The following is an 18,867-nucleotide window of genomic DNA, read 5'->3' as shown; positions in this document are numbered from 1 at the left end:
ACAGGAGCTTCTGTTCTTTCACGTTAATTGTATCCGATGTCGGCCAATTCCAGTTCTGATAAAACCTTGGCTTTCATGGCTCAGCCAACTCCTTAGCTGAAATATATTCAATTGCTTTTGTAATCACGACACTGAATTGAGGCCTTCCTTGTTGTTCAGGACTGCTTTACACATAGTGGAAACATTCGTTCTTTATTAATTCTATGAAACATATATGTATATGTTGGCGCTTGCCGCAATCTAACTATTGAAAAGCATTTGACTAGCTTCATGATTGCTTTGCTGCTTGCTTTTCATTGCATCTGTACACAATTAAACTAAGTATCTTCAATGTGTTTGTGGCATAAGTCTCTTCATCTTGATCCCAAGATGTTACTTATCCTTGGTACTTCTTTGTTCCTTGTAAATCGTCTGCCTCTCAGGTCTGGTTATCATCTATATGGAGTCGATTCAGCTTTGTATGACGTCCGTCACCCTTCATCCTGGTTATTCAGTTTCTTTGCTTTGTCAGGAATCCTATTCAAATGGCCATCATATTGTCTTGGATGTAGGTATGGTTTCCTCAATGGGTACTTCACCTCCCATATTCTCTTAGGTATAGGTATTCTTATGGGTACTGCACAGAGCCCACTCTCTTCTCTTTGCTGGTTTACCTGCTCAGTACACGTCACATATTTTGGTTCATACATTTCAGGTAATGTAGGCGGGGCAGTTGATGTGGGGGTACTTGGCTCCTCCTCTACAAGGGAAAACGGACTAACACCCACTGGCAATTATCGACAATCACTCGCACCTGACTTCCATTGCACTTCCCCACATGGATTAAAGGCACACTCTGAGCGAGGCAAAGCACACGAGGAAACAGCAGTTTCGAGACGGCAGCTGAGCACGAGGGGAGAGACGGCAAAACCGAAGGGGATCGCTAGGAGGGAGATTCCCTTGACCTTTTCGACAAGGAAACATTACTTTCAAGAGACCTAGATAATAGAATGTGTAAAAACCAGGCTGAAGATTCCTGCATTGTGTGTCTGAGATATCCGGGGTGCTCCCACGTCAGTACTCAAGGCGGGGAGAATCACCAACCGCCGTGGTAACGTCCTTGGCTCCAAGAACAAAGCAGCATCAGTGAAGTAAACACAGCTGGTTGAATTGGGGAGTTGAAGTCTTGAACTGCATCCTCGTGCCAGACAAGCCAAAGACTGTGCTATGCTCGAGTGTGCCGCCATATACCGTGCTGAAAACATGGGGAAGGGAAACAAACGGCTTGAATATGCCAATGGCTTGAATATACTGACATTTCTTGAACACTTTTCTTTTGCATAACATTGTTTCCCACATTAGTTGTATTTAGAAATAAGAATTGGCAATCGGTTTATTAGTAGAGGCCCTTTTATTTTTGACAAGACAACACTAGTACTGCGTTATTATTTGATGGTCATAGCTTGCTCCCATCTTTAGATTTAGGATTAGATAGGCGTTTTTCAAACCCAGTAGAAGTTCAATAAACACCCTTGAACTGTGATTACTTGTGTCTGTCTTACTGTGCTGGGGATGCAGTCTGGACCATTGGGGCCCAGGACCAGAGAGAAGGAGCAGCAGGCTGGAGGAGGCCAGCGCGCAGAGACTCTGCCCCGGTGTGGATTAGGGGTTGCAGCGTGGCGAGGGAGCCGTGCCTCCAAGGAGCCGGAGAAGTGCAGCCTGCATTCTGCTTGCCAGGTCCAGGAGAGTGCTTGTTCCCTTGGGGCCTGTGCTGACCCCAAGGGTCAAAAAAGCACCTTGTGAGAAGATCACCTGAAACCAACTTTGGTTTCCACTTTTTGTTGAACCACTATTTTTCTTGCTTTGAAAAGACTTTCTATCACATTTTTGTACAGAGTGATGGCAGGTGTAGGTTTAGGCACAGAAAGACTTCTATTTTGGACTATTAGACAATGACTGCCATTAGAAACATAAGGTAAGGGAATTACCCCTTTAGAGTTAGGGCCAGTCGGGCATTACACCAACCCAGGAACTTTTGTAAATAAAGATTTTCAAACAAACCCTTTTGAGTCTGTGTCTCTCTTGATACCATGCCTGTCTCACACCAGGCAGAAGACAGGCGAGATTATAACAAACCCTGTAAAGCCATGAAAAAGGAATGGGCAAACAAAAACTCTATAACGTGTAGATGGCTTCTAAAGTCAGGTACCTAAAACAACATAAAAGCAATGGATTTCAAAATACATGTACATCATTTTAAATTCCATTTTATGATTCCTCTTTTATCCTCATGTGCTTTGATGGGTTGACTTATCCTACCAAAATAAATATGCAGGAGAGGAAAGGTCTTAATGTGCTATGCCCAAATCCCTATCACAATAAACTCATCCGCACAAACATCATGCTGTCCCCTGATGGTTTTAACCATGAAAGGAAACGTGTTGCAAAATATGGGTAAAAATTGCTTATTTCAGGCCCCAAATATATTGAAACTTGCAAAAAAATTGATTTGTAGACCTGTGGGCAGATTTACTGTACATAGTGAAGGCATTAGAAATTGGTTTGCTTCTTCTTACCCAAGCAGTACAGTCTTGTGATTCATTTCTGCCTCCAAAATATTTAAGCAAGCATAAAAAATAGATTTTGGGACAATTGCCAAATTGACAATGTTTAGGCCCTTGTGCAGCTTCACTCTGCCATGGTAATTGTATTAAAACCGTTGCTTTCTCCTGCTTCCCGGGCTGTTCAGACTTGAGATCCGCCTGTCTCCCAGCTCTGCCACTCCCGTCGTCTTCTTCTCATCTGGGACATTGCATCTCTCTGCCTTCATATTCTGCACATCTCTGTTGTGCAGCTGGTTATATAGTCTGTGGACATTTTTGCATAAGCCACTCCAATTTCCTTGCCAGAAAATCTTCACTTCAATGTTAATTTTGTATTGGCATTCGACACAGTATTTTTCCTGTGGACAAAGGGCCATAAAAGGTCTGACGAACTGAGGAAGACAAGGTTGGTCAGAACGTGGGCGAGCCCAACCAGATAGACGGGTCGAATGCGCCTCGGGCTGAAGGCAAGAACATAAGGGCGAGCCCCCACTGCAGAGGCCATGGGTCGTGGCAAGCTAGCAGAGTGAATCCAAGTTCAGCTAAACCGCGCTGTGAAGGGGCCGTCAAGCGAACCCACGAGGATATAGCTGGGCGCGGGGGCCCAATCGACGCAACAAGATGTCTTCCAAGGTGGTGTGACCCCGGATCAAACAGCCTACGATGGAGACCTATGCTAGGTCGCCCTCGGGCGCGGAAGGGGGCAAGAGCAAAGAAATCCCTGCGGCAGCGACGGACCCACCAGGTACTATCCAGGAGTTGCTGGCAGCAATTGCCGACTTGAAGGTGGCCTGGGAGACGAAGCTGGGCCTGGCCATGAAAGAGTTGCAAGAGGGCCTAAACCTCAAGATAGGAGCGGTCCGAGAAGAAGTGAACCTGTTGCGCCAGGATGTGCGAACGATCGCGGCGCGCACTGGGGAACTGGAGAAGGAGTTGGCCCCGACCGTGGAGGCGTGCAATACATGGAAGGATCGAACCCCACGGATTTCGTTGAAACCATGCTTTTGCAGGAGATTACAGGCGGAGAGCTGTCCCAGGGGTTCGCGGTCGAAAGGGCGCACAGGGCCCTGACCAGGAAACCGGTCCCAGGAGCGCCCCCGCAGCCGTTGATTGCAAAGATCTTGAACTATCGTGACCGCGAGAAGATTCTCGAATTTTTCTATCGTGACCGCGAGAAGATTCTCGAATTTTTCCGGAAAGGGGGCACGATAGAAAGGGGGTCAGCGAATATAACAGCGTATCCGGATTACACGCTGCTTGTACAACAGAGTCGAATGAACTTTGGAACGGTGAAGAGGAGGCTCAGAGAGGCAGGCCACCGCTACATGTTGCTTTACCCCGCTAGGTTAAAGGTGATTCATAAGAACAGATCCCTCTTCTTTGAGACGCCGAGCGACGCAATGGAATGGCTGGATATGCAAGGTCGACCACAGGAATCGGATGCCCAGACAGAAGCGGATGGAGATAAGTAGCACTCTGCAGAGGCACCCGTGAGGCCATAGCTATGACATTGGGACTAGAAATAGTTTGATATTGTGCTTGTGTGGGGGAAGTCACGGCATCTGCGGGCAGGTCCCGTTGAATTCACTTCTCCTAAATAGATGACTGGGAGCTCCTGGGGAGCAACCTCTGCACCCGATAGTAGTACACTTAGTTAGGTCACTGATAGATTGGTGACACCCCGCGGGGTCCTTGTTCTTGGTCACGAGACGGGTCCAGACGTGGGTAGGCCTGAGATCCAGGGATGGAGCTGGGCTAGTGTTGGGGGTTGGTGGGGAGATGGGGGGGGGGAGTTGTGTGCAGTGGTGTGAGGTTGGGGAAGGGGGAGGGGGGCACGGTTCGTTAACAGAAGGGAAAGAGCCAGGAAGCGACCCTACATGGGGAACATTATGGGGAGGGATGGGACGGAGATAGACTGACTAGATGGCATTGGGTAATCTCAGAATTGTGACCTGGAATGTACGGGGCCTCAACAGCTACCTTAAACGTAACAAAGTGATGATGTATTTAAAGAGGATGCGCGTAGACATAGCCCTGCTGCAAGAGACCCACCTCACTAGGGAAAGACTGGAGGTGGTCGGGAGGAAATGGAAGGGCACCGTTGTGGGGGCGGCGTACTCAGCGTATGCCAGAGGGGTTGTCACTTGGGTGGCGCCCCACGTGCCGTTTCGAGTGCTTGATTCTACGGTGGACCCAGAGGGTAGAATGGTGGTGGTAACGGGTCTCTTGGAAAACGGAGAAGTACACATCATAAATTTGTACGCCCCCAATAATGATACAGCGGCTTACTTTAGGACCCATACAGCGGCTTACTTTAGGACCCTGTACGGTAAACTTGGCCCCCTGGTGGGGGGTATGGTAGTGTGGGGGGGGATTTTAACTGTACCGTAGACCCCATTATGGATAGGTCCAAGGACAGGGCAGGAAAAACGGCACCGTCGGCTAAAGCGCTGAGTACCCTACTGAAAGACTTAGGTCTAGAGGAAACGTGGAGAAGGCTGCATCCCACGGATAGACAGTACTCACACTACACAGCGCCACATGATTTGTACACAAGGTTAGACTACATGTTTGTAACAGCCGGGATAGTGGGAGAAATAGAAGGAGCAGAATACAAAGCCCGAGTGCTGTCGGACCACTCACTCTTGGTGGTGGACTGGAGACACCAGCCCCCACGACCGCAGATCCCTACATGGAGACTTAGGACCGAGGCTCTGCAGGATCAGGGGTTTCGGGAGGACCTGAGGGACGCCATTGAAGAATATTTTGATATAAACACGGGAAGCGTAAGCTCTGTGGGCACATTGTGGGAAGCGTTTAAGGTGGTGGTGCGTGGGGTAGCTATCTCCCAAGTTAAGGGGCTACAGGGGGGGTCAAAAGGGAGCTTTGGGAGGCGGAAAGGGAGCTAGAGGAGCTCACGCGTTGCGTGAGCACCGCTCATGATAACAGAGCCGAAGTAGAGGAGCTACAGTTGTCCTGCAGTGCACTCTGGAGTATACTGTGTCGACTCAGCTACAGGAAATATACGGAGAGGATACACGCAGGGGGCGACAAGCCGGGCAGATTGCTGGCTTGGCTGTACAAGAGTGAGACCCCCCCGCTCAATGATTAGTGAGATTCAGGGCGAAGGAGGTAGCATATGCAACACCCAGAAAGAGGTAAATGAGGAATTCCTTAACTTTTACAGACACTTGTATGAGGACACGGGGGAGGATATGGGCCAAGACATACTAGACACATTGGGGGACATTGAGCTGCCCACCTTAGATCTAGAAAGTTCTGAGTTGGACGCACCCGTCACCTCGGATCAGCTGGAGGTAGTGATTCGGAACTTGCCCACTTGTAAGGCGCCAGGTTCGGATGGGCTGCCCAGCGAGTTCTACAAAACATACCAGCAAGAGTTGCTCCAGCCACTGCTTGCCACTTTCAACGAGGCCTATGAGAAGGGAGAACTCCCATTGTCCCTCCGTGAGGCTGTAATCATCCCACTCCTGAAACCAGGCAAGCCGGCCGTGGAGCGCGGGTCTTACAGACCGTTGTCCATGCTCAACCAGGACAGCAAAATACTCACGGCGGTGCTGGCTAACAGACTGAAGAGGGTGATTAAGAAACTGATACACCCAGATCAGACGGGATATGTCCCGGATAGGAACATCACCGATAACCACCGGAGGCTACACTATGTCATAGACCAAACTGAGGAGGACACGGGCGAGCTGGCTATAGTGTCGTTAGACGCGGTCGAGGCCTTCGACTCGGTACAATGGCCCTGGTTGAAAGCGGTCCTGAAGGGGTACGGAGTGGGTCCCGGATACCTCAGATGGGTACAGTTGTTTTACAGCACCCCGATGGCGAGGGTCAAGACAGGGTCCACGGTCTCAGATTCTTGGCAACTGAGCAGGGGGACCAGACAGGGATGTCCCTGGTCACCTGTGCTATATATACTGGCATTGGAGCCGCTGGCAATATGCCTGCGTCAACAATATGGGGAGGTGGGCATAAACACAGCCAGTGGAGAGCATCTGATATCATTATATGCGGGTGATATGCTCCTTTATTTGCGCTACCCAGAAGAAAACCTACAGTACGTCCTAGAGGTGATAGAACGGTACGCCATCCTCTCCGGTATATCGGTGAACCCTGGAAAGTCCAGCCTGTTCCCTTTGGGTAGATATAGGAATGTCCCGGTGCAGAGGCTGCCTGTTCTGCCAATACCATGGCAGCCCGCAACATTTAGGTATTTGGGAATAAACATTTATCACAAGATCGAGACAGAACACAAGCACAACACGGAAAAGGCGATAGAGGGGATTAAGAACAGTATGGTATTCTGGTCCAGATTGCCCCTGACCATGATGGGGAGGGCGACCTTGCTCAAGATGGTGGTCCTGCCTAGACTCTTGCGCTTCTTTATAAACTTCCTGTTTCTGATACCAAGGAGCCTATTCGCGAAACTTCACAGCGTGTGTAGGAGTTTTGTGTGGGGCAGCTCTAGGAATAGGGTGGCTCTGTGGAAGCTCCAGAACCCGTGTGACAGGGGGGGGGGATAGGCCTGCCTAACTTCGAACTCTACTACCTGGCGGGGCAGCTGCAGTACGTGGCCAGGTGGCTCTCGACTGAAGATTCGGCGGAAGCCAGGCTCCTGCGCGAAGATACAGCCCCATACTTTCTGATGGAAGTGGTGTGGTTGGGCAGAGATAAACTGGTGGGCAAGGGGCGGCTACTGAGGTTGGGCTGGGAGATCTGGCACAGGACATGGAAGATTGGGGGGGACTCGGAACCATACTCCCAGCAGGCCCCTTTGGTGGCTCTGTGTGGGAGCGACTCTCAACTACTTGAATCGGTCCGCAGATACTGGGAACAGGTAGGCCTAGCCACCCTCGGGGACATATGGCAGGAAGGGGAGGCGGTGGACTTTCAGCGGCTGCAGGAAGAGACGGGAGTACATTGTGGCCAATATATAACCTACACTAGGCTGGTGAAAAAGACTAGAGAAAGATGGCCGGAGGCAGTGCTCGCGGAGGATCCAGATGCCTCCCTGGAAACCATGTATGATGTATCGGAGGGCGGGCACGAGATATCGAGGATGTATGAGCTCCTGCGAGCAAGGGCAGGGAAGGAGTTGCTCCAATTGAGACAAGATTGGGAGGAGGAGGTGGGAGGACCCATGACGGATGGGCAGTGGGAACGGGCCCAGAGGTACCATAAAAAGGTGTCCCGTAACGCAAGATTCCAACAGCTTCAATTGTATGTTACCCACATGGCTTATTTAACCCCCGGGAAGATTGCAAAGTTTGGGGGATCAGCTATGCAGCAATGCCCCAGGTGTGGGGAGGTGAACACGGGACTGCTACACATGTTTTGGGCTTGCCCGGAGGTGCATAGATTTTGGTACGAGGTCAAGACGAGACTGGCTGGCGGGGGGGTGGTGCTGGATGTAGAATCGGCCTGGTCATGCATGCTTGGACTATTCCCTAGACCCCGGCATTCGAAACACATAAGCAAGATGAAGGACCTGGCCTATGTCTTGGCCAAACGTAGGATCGCCATGGGCTGGAAGGCGGCCCACAGACCTAGGGTGGAGTTATGGTGGACAGACCTCTTGAGGTGGGCGGAAGCTGAATCCGTAGTCTGGTTTAAAGCTGTCACCAGGGGGAGCGAAGAAGAAGCAGGGCCCTTGCTGGCCTGGCGGCAATTGGTGGCCTCGTTAGCAAACCCTTAACAGGGTGACAACAAAACAGAAGACCCGATTGATGGCTGTCTAGGTAGTGTGCCACCCAATGATGTTCCTGTAAACGATATGTGAGAACCGGCTCTAGTTTAAAGGGGGAGTTGGGGAGTTTGAAAATGTGTTGGAATATGATGCTTTCTATGTTTTGAAACAGTTGTAGTGTGTTTGTTTGATCTTAAAAAATAAAATAAAAATATATTTTAAAAAAAAAACTAGAAAAGGTTTCACATTTGTTCGAGTACTCTGTTGCAACTAATGTGCTTGTCAAACTCCAGACAGAAATAACTTGCTTTAGTTTGTAAAGCGTTCAACATAGGTTTATGCATACAATATGTGAAAATGTGAATGCATCTCACCATTTCTTTGTGTTTCATTACCCTGCGTAAGCATCCATTCATAGAAGATTGAAATTAAGTCCCTGCAGGCAAATGTCTGACAGGTTCATTTTTGACCTTTATTGTGTCCAGGATTCAGAGTGATATTGCTAGCTTAAAGCCCCAGGAGGATGATTCTTTCCTAGAACCTATGCTGTATGGTGACAACTCAATTTTCCCTCCATGTAGTGTACCCGGCAACATGCGGATCCTTGTTGGTTTATTTACCAGCTCCACTGCTGAGATCCAACTTGAAGCAGCGCGATGTTTACATGAACTCTCCCAGTCGGATGAATTGTCTGTTTCAGAGGCATGTACACCAGCAACCTCCTATCTCCTGACCTACCTTTCAGGACACAGTGCAGAATTCATGGTAATTCTTGTTTAATCTGTTTTACAAAATAATGTATCCAGTGGCTTCTTCCAAACACATTTTATTAATTGTTAGATTGTATAATCCTCCTAACAAGTTAAAGTTGATACAATACAGCAGCAAAAATAAAACAAATCCAGTACGTTCCAGTTGTCAAACATAGACATTGGAAAGGTTGCTGCCTCAACAGCTGTGAACCCATCAATGCCTACGCTGATACTTATTGGGAAACACTTTAGACCATGGTTATTCATTGTGGCCTGCCAGAGGTTTTGGACTTTTACTCCCATGATCGCTAGCCAGCTTAGTGAGTGGTGAAGGATCATGATTGTTGTAGTTCAAAACTTCAGGAGGACACATAATGAGTAACCATGCTTTAGGCTGACAGATATACTTTGACATACTGAACAAACATCCAAAAGGGGGAGGGAATGCCACCGGTATAGGAAAGAAGCAAAGAAAGCGAAAAAAAAGAAAAACAAAAAGGATGTGACAAGATAAGGTCATCACAAATGCCTCATTCAAACTGCACCATTATTAAACTATTTCAACTTCTAGAGGCTGTTTTCTTAAGAGATCACAAGTCATAGTCGCAATACAGAAAAGGGAATTGTATGATGTTCGATGACCGCAATAGACTTGCAAAAATATCTCACTTTGCTGCAGAAATGAGCCCATGTATTGTTTCTGTGGGGTGACGTTTCACAGAAAACATTTCATGCTCCCCGTTTTGTTTTTAGAGCACAGGATCACTTCCATAGGACTGTTGTTACAAGGTATCGGTGTTGGACTTCACCCACTGAAAACAAATTCTTCAACCCTAAAATGTATCTCTGAACTTCAGGGATGAATAATGTGTGTACTCTGCTGCATTAAGGAGCTTCGCTATAATATCAAGAACGTTTGTTTGCTTCATTTTCCTTGGCACTGCGAGTCTCTTAGGCCTCTTGCCGAGCCACGCTCGCTTCCTGGAGGAGGCAGAGCCTGCCGGTGCTCAAGTGTGCAGTCACATGACTTTCTTCCACTTGAAAGATCAGCCCCAACCACCCTTGCAGCGTTAATCCTGGCCGCAGAGTAAAGGGCGGTGCATTCTGTTGATACCAGATCTGTTTTGCTGCTGTTTGGCTCTGAGAGGCGCTGGCAGTGGAACCCCCCTCAAACACCTCCTGATACATCAACCGTGTGATATCAAGCAATCACTTGACTGGCTGCAGGATTCGCGCTCAGCAGGTACCCATTGTCATTCAGAAAATTGTTACCTGTTACATCTACGCTCTGAAATTGTTCGAAAACACAAAGGTGAAGTTTGCCTTTTCTTAACACTGTGTGCTGACTTCCTCAGCGTGTTCAACCGCATAGCACCTATTGCTCGATCACAATCCTGACAGGTGCTCAATATTTGTTGAAAACCGATGACTGAATATTATCTTTGTCATTACATGCTGTGACTGCGGGCGTTTTGCTTTGGAGCAACTTACTTCCTAGCCTTTCAAATTCTGCATAAACCACGTGTAACAGTAACACACTTCTTGCTGCCGAAGACTGTGGGAACTAGGCTCCATTGATTCAGCTTATTAAGTGAAAGCAAGTGCCCCTATTTTAACAAAGGTAATTTACCTACTTACACCACTTGTAGAGAAAAGCAAATAACTGAAAAGTCACAATTAAAAAGCACGTGCCTATACACGTGATGAAACTCCGGAGCAATCCACCTGAGGATGACATCCGGGCACCTGAATGGGAGGAGTCCATGCACCGATTTCTTGCCCCAATAGTGGCTCGGTGGACACTCTAGCAATTGCTGTGAGTGATCCTCCTTCTCATACAGCAAATCAGCAAATTGCAGCACAAATTCATATGGAGCTATCTAACTCTACCCCAATTAGAACACCTAGAACACATGAAGAACATATCCCCTTGATTGAAAACTGGAAAAAAGGGCTTGAATTCACTGTAACAACCACAAAAATACAGAAGAAAATTGAGGATCATTTTGGGGTAAAAACATCTCATAATGAAGTTGCTCAACCGATAATCCATGGTGAATCCCCAATCATACAGAGCAGTTCTGCGTTAACATCACTGGACCTTAACATAAGTGCACACCTATTTGAGAAATTAGATCTCTCCAATTCGGAAAGAGCACTGGAGTCTTTAGCTTCTGGTCAAGACGATAACTTGTTAATGTCCCACACACCGTCTGAAGTCCAGAACTTGCAAACAGAATATGTTCAAACACTGTCCGGATCCTCTGAACATACATTAAATGCACTTAATTATTTATTAAACGCTCTAGTAACCGTCTTCGAACTGTTGAAAGGCGAGGTCCAGTCACAAACTGGTTCCTTGCTTGAACTGACAAAAGAGGTCCACTCTCTGGACGGAGCAATGGTTGGATGCTGCAATCTTATTAACACCAATATTTTACAACAAATACAAGAACTAAAAGTGGAATCAGCAAAACAAGGTATGGATCTCTCTGCAATTCAGAGATCAATGGCTCTTAAAACCAGCCTAGAGGATGCTAATAGACTTACACTTCAAGAGCTTCTGCTTCACTCACAAAATTCCAATTGTAAAGATTTGAATCCGCTTCCTAAAGTTATCAGTGATGAAACAAACCTGCCTATGGACGACACTCCTTTATCTGAATCTGTTCTTGAGGAATTTCAAAGACTGGCCAATGTAAGTTTCGACTGTCAAAATGAGGCCACATCAAAGTCATATCCATCAATTGACCCAGTAGCCAGCGATGAAGACCAAACTGCAGAAAAAACATCTCATCCACAACGGATCCCGTCGCCAGTTGGCAAGAAAGAAAGGAAGAGAGAAGCAAGAAGAAAGAAAAGATTACGAGAGAAAGTTGCAGAAATGAAACATGGAAAAAAATCCCACACTCGAAATATGAGTAAGAACAAGACTGGAGTTAGTAAACAAGATCAAGAGGCAACTCCTAACAAAGGCATGGAGGGGGAAAGGAAAACAGCTCCTACGACATCGACAAATTCACAAACAAGTGAAGTGATGGTTGAGCAAACTGCTGGACTCTCATTATCATCTCCAAAACGGAACCTAAAAATAGCTCCCATTTTTCTCAAAAAAGGTTCTATAGCAAAAACTCTTTTGTCTCCAGTTAGGGACGTGGTAGTTGAAGTTGTTAAGATCCCTCAAACAATTGCCCCCATATTTTTGAGGAATCACCAAGACCAAAACTAGAAAAAAAAGTTAGACCATGGGGTCGAAATAAAGCTTGGTTTTGGCAAGTTCAGAACTCTGAGCCCAAATGGATCAGAGAAAGGAAAACTCACTAACGCAAGGTCAAAACTAGATGTAAATCCGTTGCTGCCTGTTTCTGATGGAGAGGCCATTGCTGTAGACTGCCATTCTAACTTTTCCCTGGAAAAGGTTGCAGGGCCAATGGTAAACAGGAAAGAAAAAAAAATATGGTACCATCCAAAAATGTCTGCACCTCTACCACTAAGCGGTTTATTAAATCTTTAACAGCTCCACAGAAAGGTACCTCACTGGCTTCAAAAGCAATCTCCAGGAAATGTCATCTGCAAGTTTTAGCTCGTCAAGACAGTGCTAATAGTGGAAATGAGATGTGCTCGACCTCTATTGACCATCATGTGAAATTTGCTCAAGATGACTGTTACTGCTGAAAACAGCGCAGAGCATACCCCATCCATTACAGCACAAGGAAGTAAAAATTATATTAATTAGGATACTCTTCTACATGGATACTCACAGCAGATCCCAGAAGAACACAGAAAGGAAATTCGGCACGCGGTTGACGCTTATATGTCAGCACAACCAGCGCAAAAATACCTCACTCGTTACGAGTCAAGTAGAACTCCCTCTCCATGTGAACATGAGTCATCTGCACCAGACAGAACTAGAAACATTCATAAAGCTTCTGCAGCTGAAATTGAGATTTCTAATGCTCATCCGTTGGCCGAAATGTCCCTCGAGCACAACTCTACCAGGGTCACTAATCAAACTTGTTCAACTGAATCACCAACACTGACAGGAATTGTGTCCCAAGTAGGCACTGAGCTTGAAGGCAAAAATGTTATCTCAGCGTTGGACCCCGAACTTCAACGTCTGATAGAAACAACCATTGCAAACTCTTTTGACAAAAAATCAACGATCCCAGTTCCCATCAAGAATAGTTTTGATCCGGCACAACACAAACAAACACTCAAAGGTGACTTGAAACCTCCAGCATTACGTTCACTGATTATCTCGTGTCGCCAACCCCCAAATGTGCAATATGATTTAAATCGTAAATCCATCCTCACCATCTTTGCGGAAATTCCTGAACTGGAAGACATTAATTCTGCTGACATTCAACTAGTGGAGTTTGAAGATGCCCACATACTCTCCTCGGTAAAACTGTGGATTAATTCCAGAGTGGTTAACTCCATATGGTCAGCTAAAAATCATCTGTTTGATTTAGGTTTTATTATTGAAGTGAATCAACTCCCTTCAAAAATTCCAACAGCAAACTCATCACTATCTGTAGTCACACATGGGAGGGACAATGTAAAGACTGTCATCCAGGGCCCTGTAGAAGGCTCTCAAATGTTCTGCAATTGTCATCTGAATCAAAATGTGCATTAACTAGATCAAACTATGCAGCGAACTTGTGTCTCCCTAACTAGTTGGAATACAAGAGGGTTCCGTCATCTGTTAAATAATTTTGAACCAAGCCTTGATAATGTTGATATAGCCACATTTCAAGAAACGTGGCTCACCACGTCCCAACATGGGATAAATATAATATACATTTAAATTTAGCCCAAAAATCAAATCATGGGTGACCAACGTCAGGGCTCCTTATAGCTGTTAAACAAGATCTATTATTTAAATCTGAAGATTGGTTATCTCCAAATCCTTTTCAGCAGATGATAAAGCTAAAGGTTGTTAACAGAACATACGCCCTGATAAACGTATATTGGAACCCTGCTGGTATTTCCGACAATATATTTGAGACATGAATTACCTAATGAACCTTGTGTGTCTTGATAAGACTGTTAGATATGTCATAACAGGAGATTTAAACTTGCACTACTTTGATCAAAACAAGTCTTGTAACAGACTGATACTTTGGAACCATTTCACTGAAATGTACGCTCTCCAAATGTTAAATGGTCCTTTTGCAGATGACATGCCCCCACAACCAACGTGGCACAGAGGTAACGCCTCAGCAATAATTGATTACATTTATGTAAATCAATCGCTCATCTCATAAGTTTTCAAATTTCAAATTAATCCATCAACTTTGAGTGACCATAATAGCCTCTCGATGTACTGGAATGTAACCGAACTGGTAAACATTCAGGCAGCTTCTACTACGCTAGATTTCGTAACTATCAACCCCGGTGGCAATAGATTACGTTGGAATGAAACTTCCCTGAAAAGATTTAATCCATTTTATGCAAGGCAAGTAATTAATATAAATGCAGATCAACAGCAATAAATTCCCTATCATAATCTAATGCAATTATTTCAACATAAAACGCATAAATCAGAGGTAATTATGGCTCAAACCTTACATGTATTTGACAGGGAAGTGGAAGCCGTAAAAAGAACACTTTGTTTAAAAAGACAAGCCTTGAGACTTCCGCCCAATATAAGACACACTATCCTCACTCAATTAAGGACAAAATATAAGAACTGGTTAACAACACACAAAGCAGTCTTATTTCAAAATGACAGCTCAAAAATTCTGTGTGTGTTAGCGGGAAAGAACAAATCACAAATCTGGTCAGTAATCAATTTTTAAACCTATATAAGCCTTGTTCGAATGCAAGTGAACAAAGAGTACCTCAACTATCAGAAACATTTTCTCTAACATTTGATAAAGAAGATATTTTATTCGGGTCCCGATGGACTCTCGAACTTTATGTTAAAACAACACCCAGAAATTTGGTCTGAAACATTATATAACATCTTTTCAAATATCATTCAGACCCAATTAATACCCGACTCATGGAAACATTCAATCATTCTTCCAATTTATAAAAAAGGTAATAGGTCCGACCCAGCAAGTTATAGACCCATCGCCTTGTTGGATGCCCCGGAAAAGATCTTCAATCGTATCGTACTTGGAGACGTGAATAACTGGGCATCGAGCTTAAAGAGAAGGGACCCCTTTCAAGTGGGTTTTGTGTCACGGTTAGGGACAGCACCAAACATTTTGATATTGAACATGTTAAAATCTCAGTGTGCAGCCCGGAGTCAACTGTTATACCTGGCAATTGTTGATTTCCGGGCTGCCTTTGATGCTATTGATCGCAATCTACTTTATCAAAAATTAACTCGTTTTGCGTGTCCCTCTTCCCTCATTTCCATCATAAACCAACTTCATACTGACACCTCGATTCAAGTTCGGTTTACAATGGGAGGGTTACTATCCAAATTGATTCTTACTGGGCGAGGTCTTAAGCAAGGTTGCATCCTTGCTTCATTTCTGTTTAACTTGTTTATCCTTCTTGGAGAATCTTTTGCAGATATCATTAGTGATGCCCCAAAATTGGGTCACCAACGGATATCTTGGATGTTGTATGCGGACAACTTGGTCCTCTTGTCACAGACCCCTAGTGGGCTACAGAACCTATTGGACAAACTGTCCGCATACTCATCAGAAAATAATCTCATAATCAATTTAGAGAAACACAAGTAGTTGTCTGTCAAAAAATCAAAAACGTTTCCCACGGGAGAAAATACAAGTGGCACCTTAGTAATGTTACACTAATGAATCTCGTAAACTACAAATATTTAGGCTTGATCATCTATAACACTTTAAGTGAAAGTGCCTATATTGCTCCTTTGAACCTAAAACTAGAAACGTTGAAATCACAGGCTAACATACTGGTGTATAAGTATGGTAAGTTTTCATATAGCCACATTATGGCGTTTTATCAAGCAAAAGTGGTGCCAATTTTGTTATATGGAGTCAATACTAAACTGCTGATGAAAAACCTCTGAAATGTACCCCACTTCCCATGATTCGTTTTGAATTGGGTTTTGTTTCGCTGTTCTCACAATTACTGTGGAAAATGTGTGCTTTATTCAGAAAATGTTTACTGGGATTGACAAAGAATAACATCTTAAGCACAGTTGCGCATCATCTTGCGGGTTCACAAGATTTCTTTGCATCTAAATGGCGAACTTGTGTATTGAATGCTCTGGCAGATGCAACCATATCTCTTGAAACACTCCTAACAAACCCTGACCGAGCTAAGTTAAAATTATTCCAGTATGATTGGATATGTAATACTGCCAAATGTTGCACTTATAAAGATTTCAACGAACAGTGGTTTGGGCCAAAAAGATTACGAATAATGGCAGATTATTTGGTTAAATTCCCCACGCCGGATACTAGACACCAATATCTACGGTTTAGGTTTAATCTTCTACCGACAATGGAAATAATGGTGAGGAGAGGAACTGTACCGAATTATCTAAATTACTGTCGGTTTTGTCAAAACATGGACATTTGTGAGACATTGCAGCACCTGATGGTGAGCTATACAGCTTTAACTTCAATAAGGATTTTTTTTTGCACTGATCTGTTATGTGTATATGCCCCTCTGGATGAAAATGAAATATGGATCAAACTATTCAGAAGCATGAAATTAGCAATCAGAGTTGCAATAACACAATATTTACGTGCTATCTTACCAAATGTCCATATTGAAACTGAGTGATCGCTTTTTTACCAATTTTCTGTATGAATCGTGGTTTATTGGACTTTCGTGCAATCTTATTGCTTCTCCTTTCTTTTAACTTTATAATAATAATTTGTTTAAATATGTGTTTATGAATTAATCGTGAAAAAAAATAATGCTGTAAATGTTTGTATTCACTGTATTTGAAAGGTTGATTTTATCAGCCAAACCAAATAAAATAAAAATGTGTTTGTAATCTGATATTGATCCTTTTTATCATTCCCATATAAAAGATCTCCTTATCACGAAAGACAGTAAAATATCAACATGCAACAAAGGTTGACATACCCATTGTAAAATGAAGAACAGTGAACACTGATGGGTTAAAAGATTGACATGTTTTTTTATTGGGGCTTTGACCCCCCACCCAATACACCCTTTGCTTGCCCCTTCCATGACTTTTTGTATACAACCATAAATAAACTGAGAACGCTGAAGTACACACTTACTGAGGCGATCTGCCCCAAAGTGGCAGGCCCACCGCCCCTGTTAAGGGCCAGAGCGCAGCAAGAGTCCCTTAACGAGGGTGGCAGGCCGTTGCATACAGTATGGGCCCACCACCAATGGGCATATACCACGGGTTCTAATGGTTTTTGTTCAAAATAAAAAAGAAACTTACCTTAGAAGCGTGGCCCGATGCCGTGCAGTCCTGTTGGACAGGATGTCCGCTTTCTAAGGTAAGTTTAATTCTTTATTTTAAAAAAACACACTTTTAGCACCCATGTAGGAAACTATGTGGGTGCTAATGGCGATATGCCCCTTGGTGGCCGGACCACCCTGTAGGTAACGGTGCACCACCCTCGTTAAGGGACGCTCGCTGCACTTGGGCCCTTAACTTGAGCGTCGGGCCGAGGGCCCAGGCAGCTCGGAACGTGGGTTGGTGATGCTAAATTCAATTCTTTCCTTTCATTCTGATTTCCTTGTTTTCATATGGGGTGTGGGTTTTATCCCCAATAGGCCTCTTTAGTGTCCATTCACATCAACCTCATTTCACATCACTCTCAGCAAGATGTAAATGTCAACCCTAAAATCTCTATATTTTGCCCTTTCTTTCGTATGTGTACCTTATGATATTGTACCTTGGGAAAGATTCACTTTAAAATGTCTCCACAGACAAGTCAATTAGTGGGCAAATAAAGGTATTTGTAAGTTTGTTGATTTTTTTCAAAGATGTAAATGGCAGTTACCTTGATGAAGAACCAACAGAGATGTTTTTTGAGTTAAAATTGGTTAACAGTTCCTGTGTACATTTTTTCTCTTTGATAAAACATGTTGCTGTTGTTCTTTTATCACTAAAAGTCAGACATGGTGTTTTTGGTGTTTTCAGGAGTTGTGCCTATACACGCTGGGTAACCTGGCAGTAATGAGTGAAGGTGTGAGGAAGAAGCTTCTGGCCCAAGGAGTTATTACTGTATTTCAGTTCTGTATTCAGGTGAGTAAACACGTCACATATCCCATGCTTTTTTGTTCAAAGGAGAAATGAAATTAAGAGGTAGGTGGCGTATAATCGTAATGTAACATTTCCTCTATTCCATGGTTTCAGAATGTATTTATTAAAGGACTACGAAATAAACAGGACTCAAAAGAACAGAAATTCTGTAATTTAGAACCAACACCTGTCACAAAAACTTGGGGAAGTGTGGAGAAAACCATGAATAAAAAAAGAAATGTTTTGAAACGTTTTCGAAAGTGCAGATATTGCACGTGCTTTTAGCACCAGCTCCATGGGCCCCTATCACTTTTCAGCGTCGCAGCCCTGTTCCTCGGCACTGAAAAGCCTCAGAGGGTCGCCATACCAACATAGTCGCATTGCTCCTAATTGGCTGCCTTTACCGTTTTCTGGGCCAACTGGGAACCGGCAGGTGAGAAAGCGGTCCCCAGCACCAAGGCCCACACAAGGCCCCGTCCTTCATCACAGCCTTTTCCTTGGTGCACTCCGAAGCGTGAGGGTCTCCTGGCTCCTCCCTCCCACGGCCCGACCCAGCACAGCGGCCGGATTCCTGGAGGGCCTTTGTGAGCCATTAATCTGTAAGGTAAGCCCATCTGGTCGTTGATGTGCGTTGTGGCGATC

The 18,867-nt window shown here is 44.8% G+C and overlaps 1 protein-coding gene across 4 annotated transcripts in view; it reads left to right on the top strand.

Moving 5' to 3' along the window:
* The window catches only part of TMCO6 (transmembrane and coiled-coil domains 6), a 459,096-nt gene that overhangs the window by 254,544 nt on the left and 185,685 nt on the right, over positions 1-18,867 (top strand). For all 4 annotated transcript variants that reach the window (XM_069654232.1, XM_069654231.1, XM_069654234.1 and 1 more), the window contains exons 5-6: positions 8,877-9,060; positions 18,124-18,228. In XM_069654232.1, coding sequence (XP_069510333.1) covers positions 8,877-9,060; positions 18,124-18,228 — 289 coding nt within the window. The remainder of the gene's footprint in view (positions 1-8,876; positions 9,061-18,123; positions 18,229-18,867) is intronic.

The sequence above is a fragment of the Ambystoma mexicanum genome, chromosome 3q (genome assembly GCF_040938575.1).
Source record: "Ambystoma mexicanum isolate Mex_15411 chromosome 3q, UKY_AmexF1_1, whole genome shotgun sequence".
In the NCBI taxonomy this organism is placed as follows: Eukaryota; Metazoa; Chordata; class Amphibia; order Caudata; family Ambystomatidae; genus Ambystoma; species Ambystoma mexicanum.
This window is presented reverse-complemented; position numbering and strand designations above follow the sequence as displayed.